Source organism: Haliotis cracherodii, unplaced genomic scaffold (genome assembly GCF_022045235.1).
Source record: "Haliotis cracherodii isolate W230 unplaced genomic scaffold, xgHalCrac1.p SCAF_1, whole genome shotgun sequence".
Lineage (NCBI taxonomy): Eukaryota > Metazoa > Mollusca > Gastropoda > Lepetellida > Haliotidae > Haliotis > Haliotis cracherodii.
The window spans coordinates 71,528,084-71,545,417 of record NW_027266264.1 but is presented as its reverse complement, the minus strand read 5'-3'; the positions used below and the strand labels follow the sequence as shown (position 1 = coordinate 71,545,417).

Below are 17,334 nucleotides of genomic sequence, written 5' to 3'. Positions count from 1 at the left end.
CCCAAGTAGAGTTTTATTTGATATTGTCTAGCGGTTTGCATGAAGAGGATACCCACAGGTTTTAACCGATCACAGATTAGCGCGCTTGGTTTGTGACATTTATGGGATGTCTACCGATAGACATGGGAGGCATTTGGGACGGCATAATAGCTTGCCCAAACAGCATTACTGTGATCACATTTCGTACTAAAGGGAGATAAATCCATATCTCCCCGATGTGTTTCTTGAAAGTGATGTGATCATACTCAAGGTTGAAAAAAAAGCAAATTTTATGCCTTTGATGTTGACGAACCAAGAAAACAAATAATGGTAATGTATTTGATGTATAAAGCGCCAATGGAACGTAAGCTTCAGAGAGTGGTCTCATGTTAAAAACTTTGTTTTAACAGTAAGCTCCTGAATTCTTTATGATGACAAAAAAGCACAAGACAAAGTACAGCAGAAAGGAAATAGTTTGTTTTCTTGAAATTCCAAAAAATGGGAAAGGATTTGGTAGGCAATGGAGAGAGCTAATTGGGTGCTGGGAGTTGAAATTACATTCAACGTATATCAGGTGTTTGCAAAAGGGTCAGCTTATCCTGCACCACCGGTGCAAACACATGTAAAGGCAAGTCAATTGTTCAGCCAACTGGGGATTGGTTAACAGAGCATTTGAAGTTGGCATTAACTCCCATGGAGATAATACTGTGATGGGAAAGCACATGGCCAGTGGTTTGATCCTCGGCCACTTCGTACGAAAAGATGTGAAAAGATGGTACTTGATGCTTGGCATAAATGGGATAAAACAATGACAAGTCGACTCAGAGTCAGTGTGCTGTGTCTGAGTCGGGTGCACTCACACCCGCAATGTTAATTCCTTTAACCTCACCTACACACACATTCAACACTATGTTCATTCCTTTAACCTCACCTACACACACCTTCAACACTACGTTAATTCCTTTAACCTCACCTACACACACCTTCAACATGACCTTAATTCCTTTAACCTCACCTACACACACCTTCAACACTACGTTAATTCCTTTACCTTCGCCTACACACACCTTCAACACTACGTTAATTCCTTTAACCTCACCTACACACACCTTCAACACTACGTTAATTCTTTTAACCTCACCTAAACATGACGTTAATTCCTTTAACCTCTGACCTACACACACACCTCCAACATGACGTTAATCCCTTAACCTCACCTAAACATGACATAAATTCCTTTAACCTCTGACCTACACACACACCTTCAACATGACGTTAATTCCTTTAACCTCACCTAAACATGACATAAATTCCTTTAACCTCTGACCTACACACACACCTCCAACATGACGTTAATCCCTTAACCTCACCTAAACATGACATAAATTCCTTTAACCTCTGACCTACACACACACCTTCAACATGACGTTAATTCCTTTAACCTCACCTAAACATGACATAAATTCCTTTAACCTCTGACCTACACACACACCTTCAACATGACATTAATTCCTTCACAGGTACTTATTCCAATGATGCAGAATATTGGATAAAGCCCCACTCACTCGTTTACCACCAAGGACCAAACGAACCTACCCACACATTCTGGTTGTCACGGTGATTGTTTGTGAAGTTCAGAATAGATTGATCATTTATTGTCCCCAAACAGAATCCAAACTGAATTAATACATCATCAAATGGGATGTGCACACTTGATTACCGAACTCTGAAATAAACACTACACTGTACATTTTCCCCCACTTGATCAAATAATAGTTTTCTCTGGCACACTGTCAAATGTTACTTCGATGGTCACCTTACAGAGAAACAGCATGGTGCTTCGCAATGCTTGGCCCATATTGGGATGCTTAAGTGGGATTTTGACGTGGGATTTGGAAGAATAGCTTGCCTTCTACACCACATGATTGATTGGTTTGGAGAAAGGGGATTTCAGCAGAAAAGTAATTCTGTTAGAGATGGCACGCTTGGGGACCAGGTCTGACCGAAACGTCAGGAAAGGCTATTGCTCGGAATCACAATGCTATGGATTACGCACAGAATAAATGGTGTGAAAGAAGATCGTCTGGAGAGGGAGCAAATGTTTTCTATTTGAATATTGCAGAATAAATGATATCTGTCTCGACCACGCGATGTACTCGAGGAGATGCACAGAACGAGAAAATTAGATTACTCGCTGAGTACGTTCTATGATAGAGAGACAAAGTTATGGCCATCATCTGCCATAGAATTGCAAATCTCCCGAGTTCTAGATCAAATAGCCATACATGTAGATTGAAGATTTACCACAAATTGAACTAGGCAAATGTAAAAAAGGAAAAGGCAATTTAACGAAGAGATTAAATTATGCATTTTAGAATAAAAGCAAAGGCTGCATATATTGGCCAAATTCACAAATTCATTTCAACTACAAAACTGGGTTTTTAAGTTGGAGACTGCCTATATTTGTTTTAGAAAGTGAAAGATGAAAGGAATAATGTTCAGTACAATAAATACCTTGCAAAAATTGTGACTTTTTAAATTAATACTTTGGTGGAGTATTTTTGTGAATTCAAAAGGTTGAAAATGTGAAATTGTCTTAATAATTATAAAAGCAGATAAACGTTTCATTTTTACTGGGAACAAGGTTTATCGCCTATACTTTCGAGTATTTGACTGATTGCTGCAGTGGAAGTTTTGTCTATGTTTATTTCAAGCAAACGTTTCAAATGATTCAGTGCATGAAAAATGCATGCTAAAACCTCATGTGCTTCAATCTGGCATGGAACAATGTGGGATGATAGTTGTGCCATTGAATCTTTCCTAAGCAAGATCATAGCAGTGTGGAGAATTGGATGGAAGAACTCCGAGACTGTGTTGTATGTTGGAGTTCTTTAAGTGGATAGCAGTAGTTCATTATTCTTTAGATACTTTAAGGGCAGCTGTATAGCCCAGTGGTTGATATTGGCTCGTCACTCTCAAGAACTGTGTTCAATTTACCAATTGGGTTCAGTTTAAGTCCCATTCTTGCAATATTGCTAAAAACAGCATAAATCCATACTGATACTGCTTGAGGTCCAATCACATTGCAGGATTCTGAAATGTTGCCATGGTAATTATTTTATGAGATATATTCATATTATCACTGAATAGTTTATAGGTATTATTTTCATTTCAAAAGGTAAAAATGCAAATTAATCCAAATGTGCCAGGAGACAAAAAATAACTTAAATATTCAAGCTTTTCTAAAATGTGATAATCTTGTATTCAGTGAGGATGGGATATCAGTTCCACAAGTTTTTAATGTACACAAATAAAATGTCATAAAACATTCACAAGTACAAACCTGAGACAAGCAATCTTGAGATTAAGCAGCTTGTAGTTTGGGCAGCCAATCTGTCTCAGCCAATCAAACACGAATATAGGAGCAAGGCACAGATGAGACACTGCCATCATGATGGGTGTTTAGAACACACCCACAAAAAGTCTGGATGGAGAAAAGATGCAAGATGACATTTTCTGTGTTTATGATTACATAAACTTAATAATATACTCCAAACTTCTAGGTTCTATACTTTTATTTGTAATTAGGAACCTTTATAAAAAATAAAGTTTATTACATCTGTACTTCATGCAATAATGTGTGACAGAATATTCAAAGAGTCAACATGATCTTGTTGTACTCTTAAACATACACTGTTGCTGTGGGCAGGTTATTCACATACACTGCAGCCAAAAAATGATACTTGATAGCCATATTGAAATATTACTTTTTAGTATGTAAATTTCAATTCATATGGCATTTCATTTTGTACTTTAAATTCTGTTTCTTAAATCTGATTGTCATGTCTTTATTGCAGTAAGAATATATATGTTTATTAATGAATAAAAAGAAGAATTTACATGAATGAAGAAAAATCAGTTGTCTTTTTCTCTCTAAAGGATTGTATAAAATATATGGTTCTTCTCTGTAGGATAATTACTGAATGCATATGGAAGATCAAAATTACTACCCACATTACCTTCAAGAAGTAATTCAAGTTTTGACAGCCTCCTTCTAAAACCGAAACTGCGCTGTTGTTTTCCTGAGGATATGAAGCACTTTAAATTCACAATATAATAGACTTGTGTATATCTGAGCTGGCCAGTCAGCTGAATGGCTCAGACACACAAGTTTATGCATACAGGATTTTCTCTGCTTTAAAAAATGAAAAAGCAATAACTTGTTTTTGGGTCTGTTGTATTCCAAACACACTATTGTGTTTTTTCCTGTTTAATTTTCTCGTTTGATCTAATAAAGTCGTGACAGTCAGGAAAGAAGAAATATTCCTGGGAGTAAAGGGCCTATAAATATGGATGAAGGCAGTGATGGATTACAGTTATTATGAGTGGGAATTTTTTTGGTCTTTTTCCATCAATGTTTTTTTAATGAAATCTTAGATCTGTGAGTGAATTGTTAATACTTTTATTCAATATTTGCTTTCAGACTGAAATAGCGAAAAGACTAAATGCAATTTGTGCCCAAGTCATCCCGTTTTTATCACAAGAGGTAAGTTCACAGGTTATGTTATAATTTCTGTTTCCAACTAACCACCCAAGCTGAAAGAAGACCATGTCCATTTTGATTAGCTGGAATGTGTGATCATGCAAATGTTTTACTCACTGTATCCATGGCTATATGGGAATTCAAAATGATAATTATCATGACAATGTTTTGAAAATTGTATCCACATTATACAGTACTCTTATGCATATAACTTTCTGGGCTGTTTCAATTTCTAGCCTGTCAGCTTATGGATGGTTAGTTCATCACATTGTGAATTATTGACAGTACCTTGAATAAATATCTCTCTATTGATCTCACTCATGTTTTTTTATGTATTTACAAGTAAGGCTAGAATAATTCCCCAAGGGTATTATGCATTACTGGTCTTGAAATTACATTTCTCTACTTTTGGGGAAAGTTAGTCTTGGTATGTTTGAAATATATTAATGTGAATCTTCTTCAGACAAATAGGATAATAATAAAATGTTTAAACATTTAAGGTTCAAATATCTGTTTGTTGACACTAAATGTTCTTTTTGCCTTGCTGTTTTTATTGTTCATGATTTGGCATGACTTTGTGTGTAAATATGGACCTGAACACTGGACACATCAGGGTATGTAAGGAGTGGATGGGTCTCTCAATGCCAGCTCCCTGATACATACCAGGCACCTGAAATCATGGGTTCAAATCCCAGATTCACCATGATTGTTTCTAGGTATGTTGACCGCCTCCGTGGTCCAGTGGTAGAGCATCCGCCTGGAGAATGGAAGCCTCGGGGTTCGTTCCCCGGCTGCGTCATACCAAAAGACGTTAAAAGATGGTACTTGTTCTTACCCTGTCTGGTGCTCAGCATTAATGACAAAAACAAGGACTGGTCGTCTTGGAGTCAGTATACTGTGTCTGAGTGGCGTATTCATGTTCAACTGCGGCATGGTATCTCAGTGAGCTGACACTATAAATCGACATCAGTCCGGACTAGTACAAGCAGCCACACACATACACGTGCATGCACATCGCTACGGAGGTGCAATAATCTTGGACGTGTCGTTAAACCCCATTTCACCTCACCTTCTAGGTATGTCTGCACCATGTCTATGATTGATGGTTTCATGGAAGTGCATCACTTCATCCTTTCCACTCACATCAAGTTGACATGCAGTGATATAACTGAAATACTGTTCAAAGCAGTGTTATATCAAACTCAATCATTCACTCATTTTTTGCCCCAACACACTTTTTTCCCCAGAGTGTAAAACTCTTAACACATTTCAATGGTCCCGGAGCATGCTTTCCTATAGTGTTAACTTTTATTTTCTTTCTCTAAGACAACAGTAACAAAAGATCAGGGAGAAGAAGAAAATATACATGATATTGATCTTGTGAAAACCAAATTGATTTTAAATGCCCAAAATACTAGGTTCAGCAGATTGTCAGTTTTATTAAGTTAACAGTTTAAATCAAAGTGGTTAAGAATATACTGTTGCTTGACTGATAAGTCAAACATTATGATATATGCTACTCAAAAAAAGTTAAGGAAGCTAAAGATGTTTTCCTATGGCTATGGTGAATCTGTCATAGCTTTTGCAGTTACCCTAATGATTACCATTACCCTTAATTATGTAGAAACAATGTTCCATTTTCACACAATCCACGAGCTGCAACATTTTGACTAAGACTAAAACATGAGCAACTGAAATGAACATAGCGTACAGAAAAAAAATAGTCGTTGAATTATCTTAATAAAAATATAATAAAAAGGAGCCCATAGACTCTCTTCATTTTCCGATACTGCCGTAATCTAGACTTGCCAAACATTATAGACTTGCACGGGCTGTATTTGATATATTTGTACCCGGTATCAGGATCTGTAAGACAGATGACTTAGGCCCTCTAAACAAATGTTTAGCTTTAATATTTAATTATTATCTTCATGATTGTCACCAGTTCGTAGTGATTCATGAACACAACCTTATCATATAGTCTGTATTGTACAATATACTCTGCTTTTAGTGGAGATTTCTTATGATTTTGGAAATTTATTTTGTTGCTTTTATATATACATTCGCTCGTTACTCTTGTTCAGATAGGCCTGGATCATTGGGTTCATCCAGATTGTCAGATTTAGTCAAGATTTGTTTTTAGTTTCACTGAACGTGCTTGTATAAAGTTCATTGGTTGTGAAGCATTTGCATATCTTCAGAAGTAGATGGATGCCACCAACACACTTCCATGTTCATAAGAAATCTGTTAAAAGCAGATTCCAATTGTATGATTCCGACTATTTTATGAGCATATGTTTATGAATCGCTACCAAACAGCAATGATACCAGATGTTGGCATATTCTTCCATCATAACACATGCAAAGGCAAGTCAATGTAACAATATGAGATAATTTCACACAAGACTTTCTTTTTCAGTGAAAAGGAAATTGCTATAATCATATAGTCATAATCTAATCTAAAATATTTACTAAATAAACATATTATTTATATTTAGTTGGTTGACTTGTATCTACCAACTAAATATGAATATTTTTGTCATATTTGTTGTGAAAATTTATTACACCTGTTAAATAAAATTATCAAATGCACATATTCTCTGGCACACTGAACGTCTAATAAAGAACTAAAGAAAAGAGTTTTTCAAACATAACACGATTATTTGTATTTATTTTTTATTTTTTTAATTTCCTTCTTCTTTCCTTTTTTAAGCGTCTCAACAGGTACAGCATATATATACATGTCATGTCAATAAAATTGTGGTACATTGTATTCAAGAAGTGTACAGCTATTCATACATATAAATTCTAGTCTATAAAGTCAACGTGACTGTATCAGTGTGTATTACAGATTGGTTTTTAAACAAAGTGTGGAAGGAAGAGCATAACATGATTATGATTCACAATCCCTTTGTCACTCAGCCTCATCTTGACAGCGCTCATTTAATTGATGTCACAAATGATATCATTATCTATAATCATGATGTACATGTTCACTGATAAGTATACACAAGATCGTAAAGTGAAATGACATTAACTTATGTAGAGACATGGTGTACTGATAGGTTTTCTAGAACATCTATCCATCTAGGCTATACTTATCAAGATGGGAGGATGGTATCAAGATGGGTGAAGGAAATGGAGGATGGCACAGACAGCTGAATACTCTCAACTGATAAATAGAACAGATCTTGTTTCATGAAGCAGTAATAATGTAGTACTTGGAGATACTTTTAGCCTGCTGTCTCTTGTCATGATTGACTGGGGATCAGGTGGCCACAATGACAGCTTGGTGTGGATAGTTTGTCAAATGGACCCATGTGTCCCTGAGTGTGGTTGGTGATCACTCCATCAAGCAGTCCCAGATGATATCTGCAATTTGCAGAAAAAATGTGACTTACTGCAGAAAAGTCATGGAAATTGCCTTTTTTTTATCAATCAATACATTATTTTTCAACTTTTTCAATCAAATTTTGCAATCACATATGCCCAAACATTCAACATGCAAGTCATACTGGCAAAATATTAATCCTACAATAAAACGAAATTTTAAATAAATAATTTTCACTTTTAGATGTTCTTGTGGTAATATGAGTTCATGTACTTGTCGTGTTAAACCACACCTGTGATGTCTAAATGCAAGAGATTAAAAATTGTTTTAAAAAGGCTAAGTAAATGTATTAATTTTTTAGGGGGAAATGGTTATATTTTTAACACAAAATTTGGGTGACTTTAACACAGAATTAATTTGGTTCTAAGGTGCAGCAGAAATCTCTTTGTGGGTTCCAGTCCCAGATTCTCTGTTTGTCAGCACCATACCCATGTTCTCTCGCTCAATCAATCAATCAATCAATCAATCAATCAATCAATCAATCAATCAATCAATCAATCAATCAACCAATCAACCAATCACTCACTCACTCACTCACCTTGATTATACTTGATTATACTTGATGTACAGTTGGAATCAAATCTCAACTAGTATGTCATAATAAAAAATTAAAAAAATGTAAATAACATATAAATCATTGCATACATAACATGTGTTTGTGTGTTTATTGTTTTGTTTGTTTGTTTGTGTCACTTTATCAGTTGGTAGCAGTACATTGTAGCCAAACAATATTGTATATGTTGTGACATTGTTTGTGTGAGACTATTGTATGATTCAAAAGACATAGGCTTAATATGCATCTAACAGCTTGTGGCTAATTGGCATTCCCCGAGTGCAGTTGACAGTGGGTGATTATGGTAGATGCCATCTCACAAGCATCCTGCCATGTGCTTCATCAGACAGCTCTGTAAATATGGACACATGTCAGATATCTATTCAAGCTCACCTGGACGATTAGTTCAGCCAGTTTTAAGCATGGCTGCCATGGCAACATGGTCACTTTATCCAACCAAGGCGATTATTCGTGTATAAATTAAAAGGAAAAAAAGTGTCTGTGTTGTTTGCAAAAGGTCAATTTGTTGCAAGTTTTTGAGAATTCTCAATTTGATGTTATTACTATCGGGTGAGCTACAGAGCCTAGTGACTCTGTCTTTGTGATAACTTCTTGGTTAATGCATCATATTGATTTTATTTATGTCTGCAGAACATTAATTAATCAGGTAAATACATTTAAGCTGGAGATTCCCTAACAATAAACAGGTGTGACAGATATATCAATTAGGAATTACACTTTGTGCGAGTTCATTGGAGTATGAAGTTTCATAGCCAGGGGACAAACTGTATAAATGTCAGTGTCAGGTCATGTGATGGCCTCTCATCACATTGAAAAGCTGTATATTGTATAAACTTCACTTTAAAAAATGATGAATTGATGACATAAAAGACTGTTGGCTATTGTTTTTGAATCACAACAGTAGAATGCACACCTCCAACCATGACAGAAAAATCAGGTACCACTATAAACATCCGACTATAGACACTTCCGACCATGACAGAAAAATCAGAAACCACTTTTAACATCCAACTCTAGACACTTCCAACCATGACAGTAAAATCAGAAACCACTTTTAACATCTGACTCTAGACACTTCCAACCATGACAGTAAAATCAGAAACCACTTTTAACCTCCGACTCTAGACACTTCCAACCATGACAGAAAAATCAGAAACCACTTTTAACATCTGACTCTAGACACTTCCAACCATGACAGAAAAATCAGAAATCACTTTTAACATCCGACTCTAGAAACTTCCAACCATGACAGTAAAATCAGAATTCATTATTTACATCTGACTATAGACACTTCCCTGACAGAAAAATCAGAAATCACTTTTAACATCCGACTCTAGAAACTTCCAACCATGACAGTAAAATCAGAATTCATTATTTACATCTGACTATAGACACTTCCGACCATGACAGAAAAATCAGGTACCACTTTTAACATCCGACTCTAGACACTTCCAACCATGACAGAAAAATCAGAAATCATTATTTACATCTGACTGTAGACACTTCCAACCATGACAGAAAAATCAGAAATCATTATTTACATCTGACTATAGACACTTTCAACCAAATAAAACCTTTCCACATTCATCAAGAGCATGTGTTTGTATACTGTTCTGAACATATGACAACGATATATCATTTTAACAAAACAACAATATATTTAATGACATTGGAATTGCGTAGAAAGCATTAACATGTGCAACATATTGTGATGTACAAAGCTTGGTGAGATGATTTATATCCTAATCCATCAACCTGACTGTGCTTGAAACGTGGTTACACTAGCTACACAAAACCAGCTGTTAGTCGACAATATTAAACCAGAAAGAAAAATCAACTTTCCATTGCAACAATATTGCTGTAATCCCTTAATGGTATTATTCAATGAAAGATAGCCCAAACAGCAGAAAAGAAGTTATAACAATGTTCTTGCATAAAAATAATGAAAGATGGATTTTAAACTAGGAAGCCTTTTAATTGCCTTTTAGTTTGAGCACTCCCACTCGCAGACAGGTGTTGTCTGTAATCACTACAGCTTGGCTTGGATGAAAGCTCCTAACACTGTATTAAATCATTCAGCAAATATTACTGATGCACAGGTGGCCGATATTGTTGATAACCTTGCATATCACTGGCTAATATCTTTGGCAAAATGGAATAATTTCCATGGGATCTCTCCAGGGATCTTAACATTATCAGTATTAAACTTATCGGTTTCTGATATGGTTTCATTGATGAAGAGATCACAGAGCTGGCTTGTCTCTGAACTTAAAAGCTTAAAACACTCAATGAGCCTTGTAACATTTATACCTGTTTAAATGTTAATATAAAAATTGTACTCGATGTTCTTTCTGCAACGGAAATACAAACAAACAGAAAGGAAAAGACACCTCAGAATAAAGTCATCAGGCGTTAATGTCTCTTAATTTCAAAGCATAAAGGTGGATGAGTGTGGGCAGCTAGCGCTGTGGAATGAATCGGGGTGACTTTTTTATGAAATTTATGCTAGAAAATATACTATGATTTTTGTTGCCGTAGATATACTATAGTTTGATTTTGATCGGGTATCCACAACATTTAAAGGGTATTTAAGTTTTTTTATCCACCTGTTTCTTGACATTTGGGTATTTTAACTTGAAAATCTGTTTCGTAACAATCCCTGTAAATCATTTAGAACTATGTGAATAGTAATAATTCAGTCTGTGTCTGCATGCGGCTCCCTCTCCGGGAAGCTGTTTTTGTTTGAAAAACCTAGCATTCTATGAGGGCGTTATTTTTTTTTATCACCATTCAGAGACTGTTTAAGATACAACTTTGATTAGGCAATTATGTTCTTTTCAATCGGAATCAATCAGTATGTCTGTAGCATAAGCTTTTCTGAATGTAACTGTCGATAAGGAAATTTCGCGATCGGTTGATACACAATCATTTTATCTAATATACACATTAATTTTGTTTCAATAGTGTATTTATATTTTTTCTTGCGAATTTGATATGCTAGGATTTGATTTGTCTGCATATTTCATGTTATTTAATGCACATTTTACGCAAATACGCAGGTTATCTCGAGCTCTGTAGTACTACATAATCAAACATCATACATTCTCTAAATTCTAAATGTCCTCAACTCATACATTTTTATAGACCAGACCTCTGCATATGTATCCAAACATTTCTTTCAAGAGGGATGGTTTAGGTAAAAAAAACTCACAACAGTTTTTATTTGTTTAATGTTGCCTCCTTTTTATATACTGGCAAGAAAACATCTAAAGCAAAACATGAAGTTTACTTAGACATGTCTTTGTGTGCAAGTGTGTCAACTTTATGGAGTTTTCACCAAATAGTAACATCGGATTCTCAAATTCGTATGCTATAAAAATATATAAACATCCATGAAAACTGTAATACCAATGAGATCATTCGTGATCTGACTAAACAAAAAATGTAAATATATTTCCAGTATCATTAATGATGCCACACTCAACCATGTCAGTGATTGATTCAGCATTCAATCATCTCAAAAGCTAATGGTTGGAGAGCAGCATGCTATCATCTCATGGATTCTAAACATGGTTGATAATGCTGTAATCAACTATTAATAGTGTTTACATTATTAATTCTTACTGCTGTGAAGGTGAGCTACCAGACATCTGTCATCTTCATTCTTATTGGTCAGTGTTCTTGTAAGCTGGTCTCTGATTGGTGGATGTTTGTTTTCAGCATCAGCAGCAGGTGGCAGCAGCAGTTGAGAGAGCCAAACAGGTGACAATGCAGGAACTTAACGCAATCATTGGGGTGGGTAACCTCGATTTTTGTGTTCACATCTTTAAGTCAGTTCAAACAGCAATTTGTTCTGCAATATTTGTATTATGTATAAAACATGACTGCTCATATTTATGTTTAAAGATATAAACAGTGTGTTTCATTTGTTATGTTTAAAGATATAAATATTTGTAAACATGTCATTTGTTGCGCATTCTAATTCCTAGTTTAAGAATGCATTTTACAAGCGGCAACTAGATGGGTTGAGTGTTGAGATTCAGAGACATGGTTGGCTGCACATCCTCATACCCCAATGGATGTAGGATGTTGCTCATGATATCAGTCACTGGTGTGTCTGGTCCAGTCTAGATTGTATACAGGTTGCCTTGAAATGGCGGAAATATGGCCAACTCCAGCATTAAACAACAAACAAAACATTTGAACAATTTGTGAATGGTGGAGCTTCCAATAAAGCAGGACATGCTTACCCTGTTTGGGAACACCTTGTGTCATCACTGATTTTCAGTGATCCATTCATATAATTTGCATGACTATTTTGCCTTTTACGCCAAATGGAATCCGTTTCGGCAGATATGCATGACTGATTATTCTCTGGCATTCATGTTTTATATCTATATGTGTTGTACTCAGACCTGTGGCTGATTGTCTAATTCATGGCAGAAGCAATATTCATGGCGTCATGTCAAGGTGACATCATTTATACATGATATTATTCACCGTGTTATGTATTGTTCATGCAATGTCAATTACCTAACGTCACAATCAAATGACAGCTCTAATCTCTGGCAGTGAAGCTGGTTAGCTGTACCATTTAAACTGGTTATTACTGTTTACAAAAGTAGGAAAAATGATTTTGGATGATAAATAGATTCTTAACCTCTTTTTTTTCGATTCCAAATATATCAACAATCATCAATAAAAATCCTAAACTCCTAGGCAAGCCTCAGTGTTTTAGACTTTTATTGACTTCTGTTGATATATTTGATATCAAAAGACAGTTCCGTGAGATTTTCCATATATTTGAAATGATGTGAGACTGTGGACGGCACTATCATTCCAAACAAACAAAGCCGTGGTGAAACATTGGCTCACATGCTTGTCAATGAGTTCAAATTCACACCAACACAGTCAGGTTGCTTGAGAGCTGTTTCGTCCCAGGGAGACTCCAGGCTACCTTGTGGAAAGTCTTTTTGGTCTGTGACGACTAAAGGTTTATGTAAAATAAACTCTGCTAAGAGTGTTGTAGTGCTAATGTGCTTTAATGCAAGTGGCTGTTGTTAGTTCAAGTTTCAGTTAGTTCTACAATAAAATGTATGTTTAGGAAGGGGATTGGGTGGTCAGGCTCACTGACTTGGTCGATGATTGTCATCGTATCTCAATTGCATCAATCGATGCTCATGATGGCAATCATTGAATTGTCTGTTATAGCTGGAATATTGCTGAGTGCGGCATTGAGCAACAAACAAAATAGTTCGATGTTAAATTTTATGACAAGCATGGGGTACTGCTTAATCATATGAATCCCTTTGTAGTAACTGTTCCCTCCTCATGATCAAAGTCACATCCCATGGCTAGAGGGGGCAAGGGTGGCCCAGTCGTCTAAGGAGCCGCAATTCACTGTGCAGAGTTGCGTCCCTTGGGCACGCCAGAAACCTATGATTCTGGGTTGGAATCCCGGTTCACCCCGATTATGTTTCTAGGTTTGACAGCACCATACATGACTTGTGGGTTTCACCGAAGTGGTAAACGTCTGAGACCTGCATCACTTCGGGCTTTCCTCCCACATTTAGCTGACACGCCGCGATAAAACTGGAATACTGTTAAAAGCGGCGTTAAACCCAACTCAATCAACAAAACAATTCAGGGCTACGACTGTCATGAGTCTGTGTTAACTACGAGTGTTACAATAGTGACAATGCTATGATCACTTCACTTAAACATACCCCTGTGATAATAACATCCACAAAGCTTGACACCAAATAACATATATTTTCTAGAATTTATGTAGAAAATTATTGTTGACAAAATTATCCAAATTGCTTCCTTGTTCTAGTATTGTTATGTTATTTCCTTAGATAAGATATGTTATACAAAGCAAACCTAAGCTGAATGCTTGCTGACAATAATAGCCCATAAATAGCCTGCAAAAGGGGGATTCACACAAAGAATCGGGAATCAAACCTTGGTCTTCAGTGTGACAAGCGAACGCTTTAACCACTAAGCGCCCCTCCTGTGTATACGGGACATCATAGCTGGTTATATGAAGCAATGAATGACGCTAATTAGGTGTGTTTAACATCGAAATAAGCATAGCTTGTAGTCGTACAAAATCAGAAAATTTGCATGTGAGAAAAACATGAGCTGTAGAGACAATACAGAAATTTCATATGGACTGTTTGACTCACAATGCAAACACGCACAATATATCTATTTGTGTAAAATGTATTAAAATATTTGAAAAAAATTACTGCTAAATTGATTTGGCTAATATTCCTATTTCTATGCATAAAAGCAATATTTTCCTATTTCAGTGTTAACTGTACTGTTGATTTACTGAATAAACATGTACAAAACCATCCTATTGGGGCCTCTTTTCAACCTGTTTTTTTATGAGAGACAGCTTTATGATAACAAAAGAATAAATCACACAGAGATAATAGTCAGCATAGAGATTCGAGCCACCAAAGCATGGTGCGAAACACACAGACACATACCTTGTTTATGCTTGATCTACATCCAACAGTTCCGCCACAGCTGGCGAAAAAACAACACAAAGAGTTCTATTTGATGCATTTTTTCATATAATTGATATACAGTTTTGAAAATCAATGTGTTTTTTTATACTAGGACAAACAGTGATGTGTTAGGTTTCAGGACTTAACATGAAGTGCACCAACCACGAACTGTTTTGGTTGGTGCAGCCGAAATTAGAAAATTATTTTGAATGGAAATAAACATTATTGTGAGGTCGACACAACATTTTGTGAAACGTTTTATTGTGATGATTTATGTATGATGTTAAGTGCTGTTGTTCTGTCAGGTAGATAAACACGTGTGGAATGGTATTGATGGATATTGTGTTTTATATTCCAGCAACAGATGCAGGCCCAGCACCTCCCCCACGCCCATGCCCCGCCCATCCCGATGCCGCCCCACCCCACTGGGCTGCAGCCCCCCATCCCCACAGTGTCAGGGTCGGGTCTGCTGGCACTGTCACAGAGCTCCAGCTTTGCTGCTCATGCTCACAGTGTTCTCAACGCTCACAAGGAAGAGAAACGCAGTGGTGAGTTGCACAGATGGTCATGAAGCTATTGACCGCCTTCGTGGTCTAGTGGTAGAGCGTCCGCCCGGAGACAGAAGGTCCAGGGTTCGGTCCCCGGCCACGTCATAACAAAATCGTTAAAATATGGTACTTGTTGTTACCCTGCCTGGCACTTGGCATTAAGGGGCTAAAACAAGGACTGGTCGGCTCGGGAGTCAGTATTCTGTGCCTGAGTGGGGTATTCATGTTAAACTGTGGCATGGTATCTCAATGAGCTAGCACTATAAATCGGCATCAGTCCGGACTAGTACAATCAGCCACACACACACGTGCATGCACGTCGCTATATAAGTGCAATAATCTCAAGTGGGACGTTAAACCCAATTTCACCTCACCTTACGAAGCTTTTTATGAGCATTTCTCATAACCTTTTTTAAAACTAACTGGGTAGGGTGGGAGGAGTGTTTTAGTTTTTATTCATTTCATTAATAGGTTACAAAGATAAACTTGATTTCAATGTACAAAGTGACCTCTCTTAGTCTGTATTTGGTGCAAAAACTAAATTTGATTTGTATCTTATAGTGCTTGAAAACATGTGGAAAGAGTAGGGACACGTGATATGAATGAAAAACTCTCCACCTGGTCATATTTTCAATAAATAATGTACCATATTTGACATAATAAGCACCCTGCTCTAATAAACGCCCACAGCGATATTTGCTACTATATTGGCTAGTGAACAATCCCAATTACACAAGACATTTATTCGCGTATAATATGCACTCATGTGCTATATGCACCCTTAATTACGGGCAATTAAATTCTGGAAAAATATCTGTTGTATATAAACATTTCAGGCTGTGTGCATAAACCACGAAATTTATCTTTCAACTCTGTTTTTTTTCACCAAAGTAACAATCTAATAAGAGCCCCCTATTTCTAATTTTAAGGGCGCCCTGGGAGCTTATTACGTCAAATTCGGTATTTGCTTTAGCTACAGTGGAATACGCTTGAGTAAAGTAAAATTTCAAGGGACCAAGAAAAAAACCTTCACTTACCTGTTATTTTATTTATCCAAATATGCAGACAATTACGGAAGTAATGATAGTGTGAACGTGCTGGTATGATGTAATGATTAATTAACTGATTGAATAACAATCCATGTACATTGTAGTTTGTACAGAAACACATTGTTTATCTCCATGTCCCCACACTATAGGCTAATAGTGTTAAAGGTGGACTGACTTGACGATGGTCCTTCTTTAGGACCTGTGTGGATTCTGGGTAAGATGTAGGCCCCAGGTACCTGTGCTTGTCACAAGAGGCAACTAAATGGATTGGGTGGTCATCATTCCATCATGACGCGTTGTTCAAACTAGTGTGTGACCGAATAAACATTTGTGCAACCAAATAAACACAATTGTTTACAATCAACCTGGGAACATAAATGTGTTCCTTGATTAGGGAAATACTGGAATACAGTATTTGACTTCCATAGGACCTGGAATAATTAAGGATTTTTTTGTGTTTTTTAAAAATGGAATTAAAAACAAAACGTGCGGTGAACTTTATGATGATGCAGGTGGTGCCTGAGAACCACGATTATTATTTTTTAGCCCAAACTGAATAAATATATTTCTGTATACTACTTTACGTAGGCGTGTATTTTCATGTTATAAGCGATTAATTATGGTTAACCAACCACTCATTGGCGTTTGTTGTCCTTTTCATATTTCCTGCCTTAGAAGAAGAAGAGAAACATGTAAGTATAAGTTTTTTAGCAGGCAAGAACCACATCTGAG

The 17,334-nt window shown here is 36.4% G+C and overlaps 1 protein-coding gene across 3 annotated transcripts in view; it reads left to right on the top strand.

Annotated features, from left to right (window-relative positions):
- Positions 1 to 17,334, top strand: part of LOC139468329 (transducin-like enhancer protein 1) — an 80,737-nt gene that overhangs the window by 35,839 nt on the left and 27,564 nt on the right. For 2 of the 3 annotated variants that reach the window (XM_071250354.1, XM_071250270.1), the window contains exons 5-8: positions 4,463 to 4,525; positions 12,208 to 12,282; positions 15,364 to 15,553; positions 17,278 to 17,294. In XM_071250354.1, coding sequence (XP_071106455.1) covers positions 4,463 to 4,525; positions 12,208 to 12,282; positions 15,364 to 15,553; positions 17,278 to 17,294 — 345 coding nt within the window. The remainder of the gene's footprint in view (positions 1 to 4,462; positions 4,526 to 12,207; positions 12,283 to 15,363; positions 15,554 to 17,277; positions 17,295 to 17,334) is intronic. The other variant, XM_071250431.1, reaches the window with a different exon arrangement.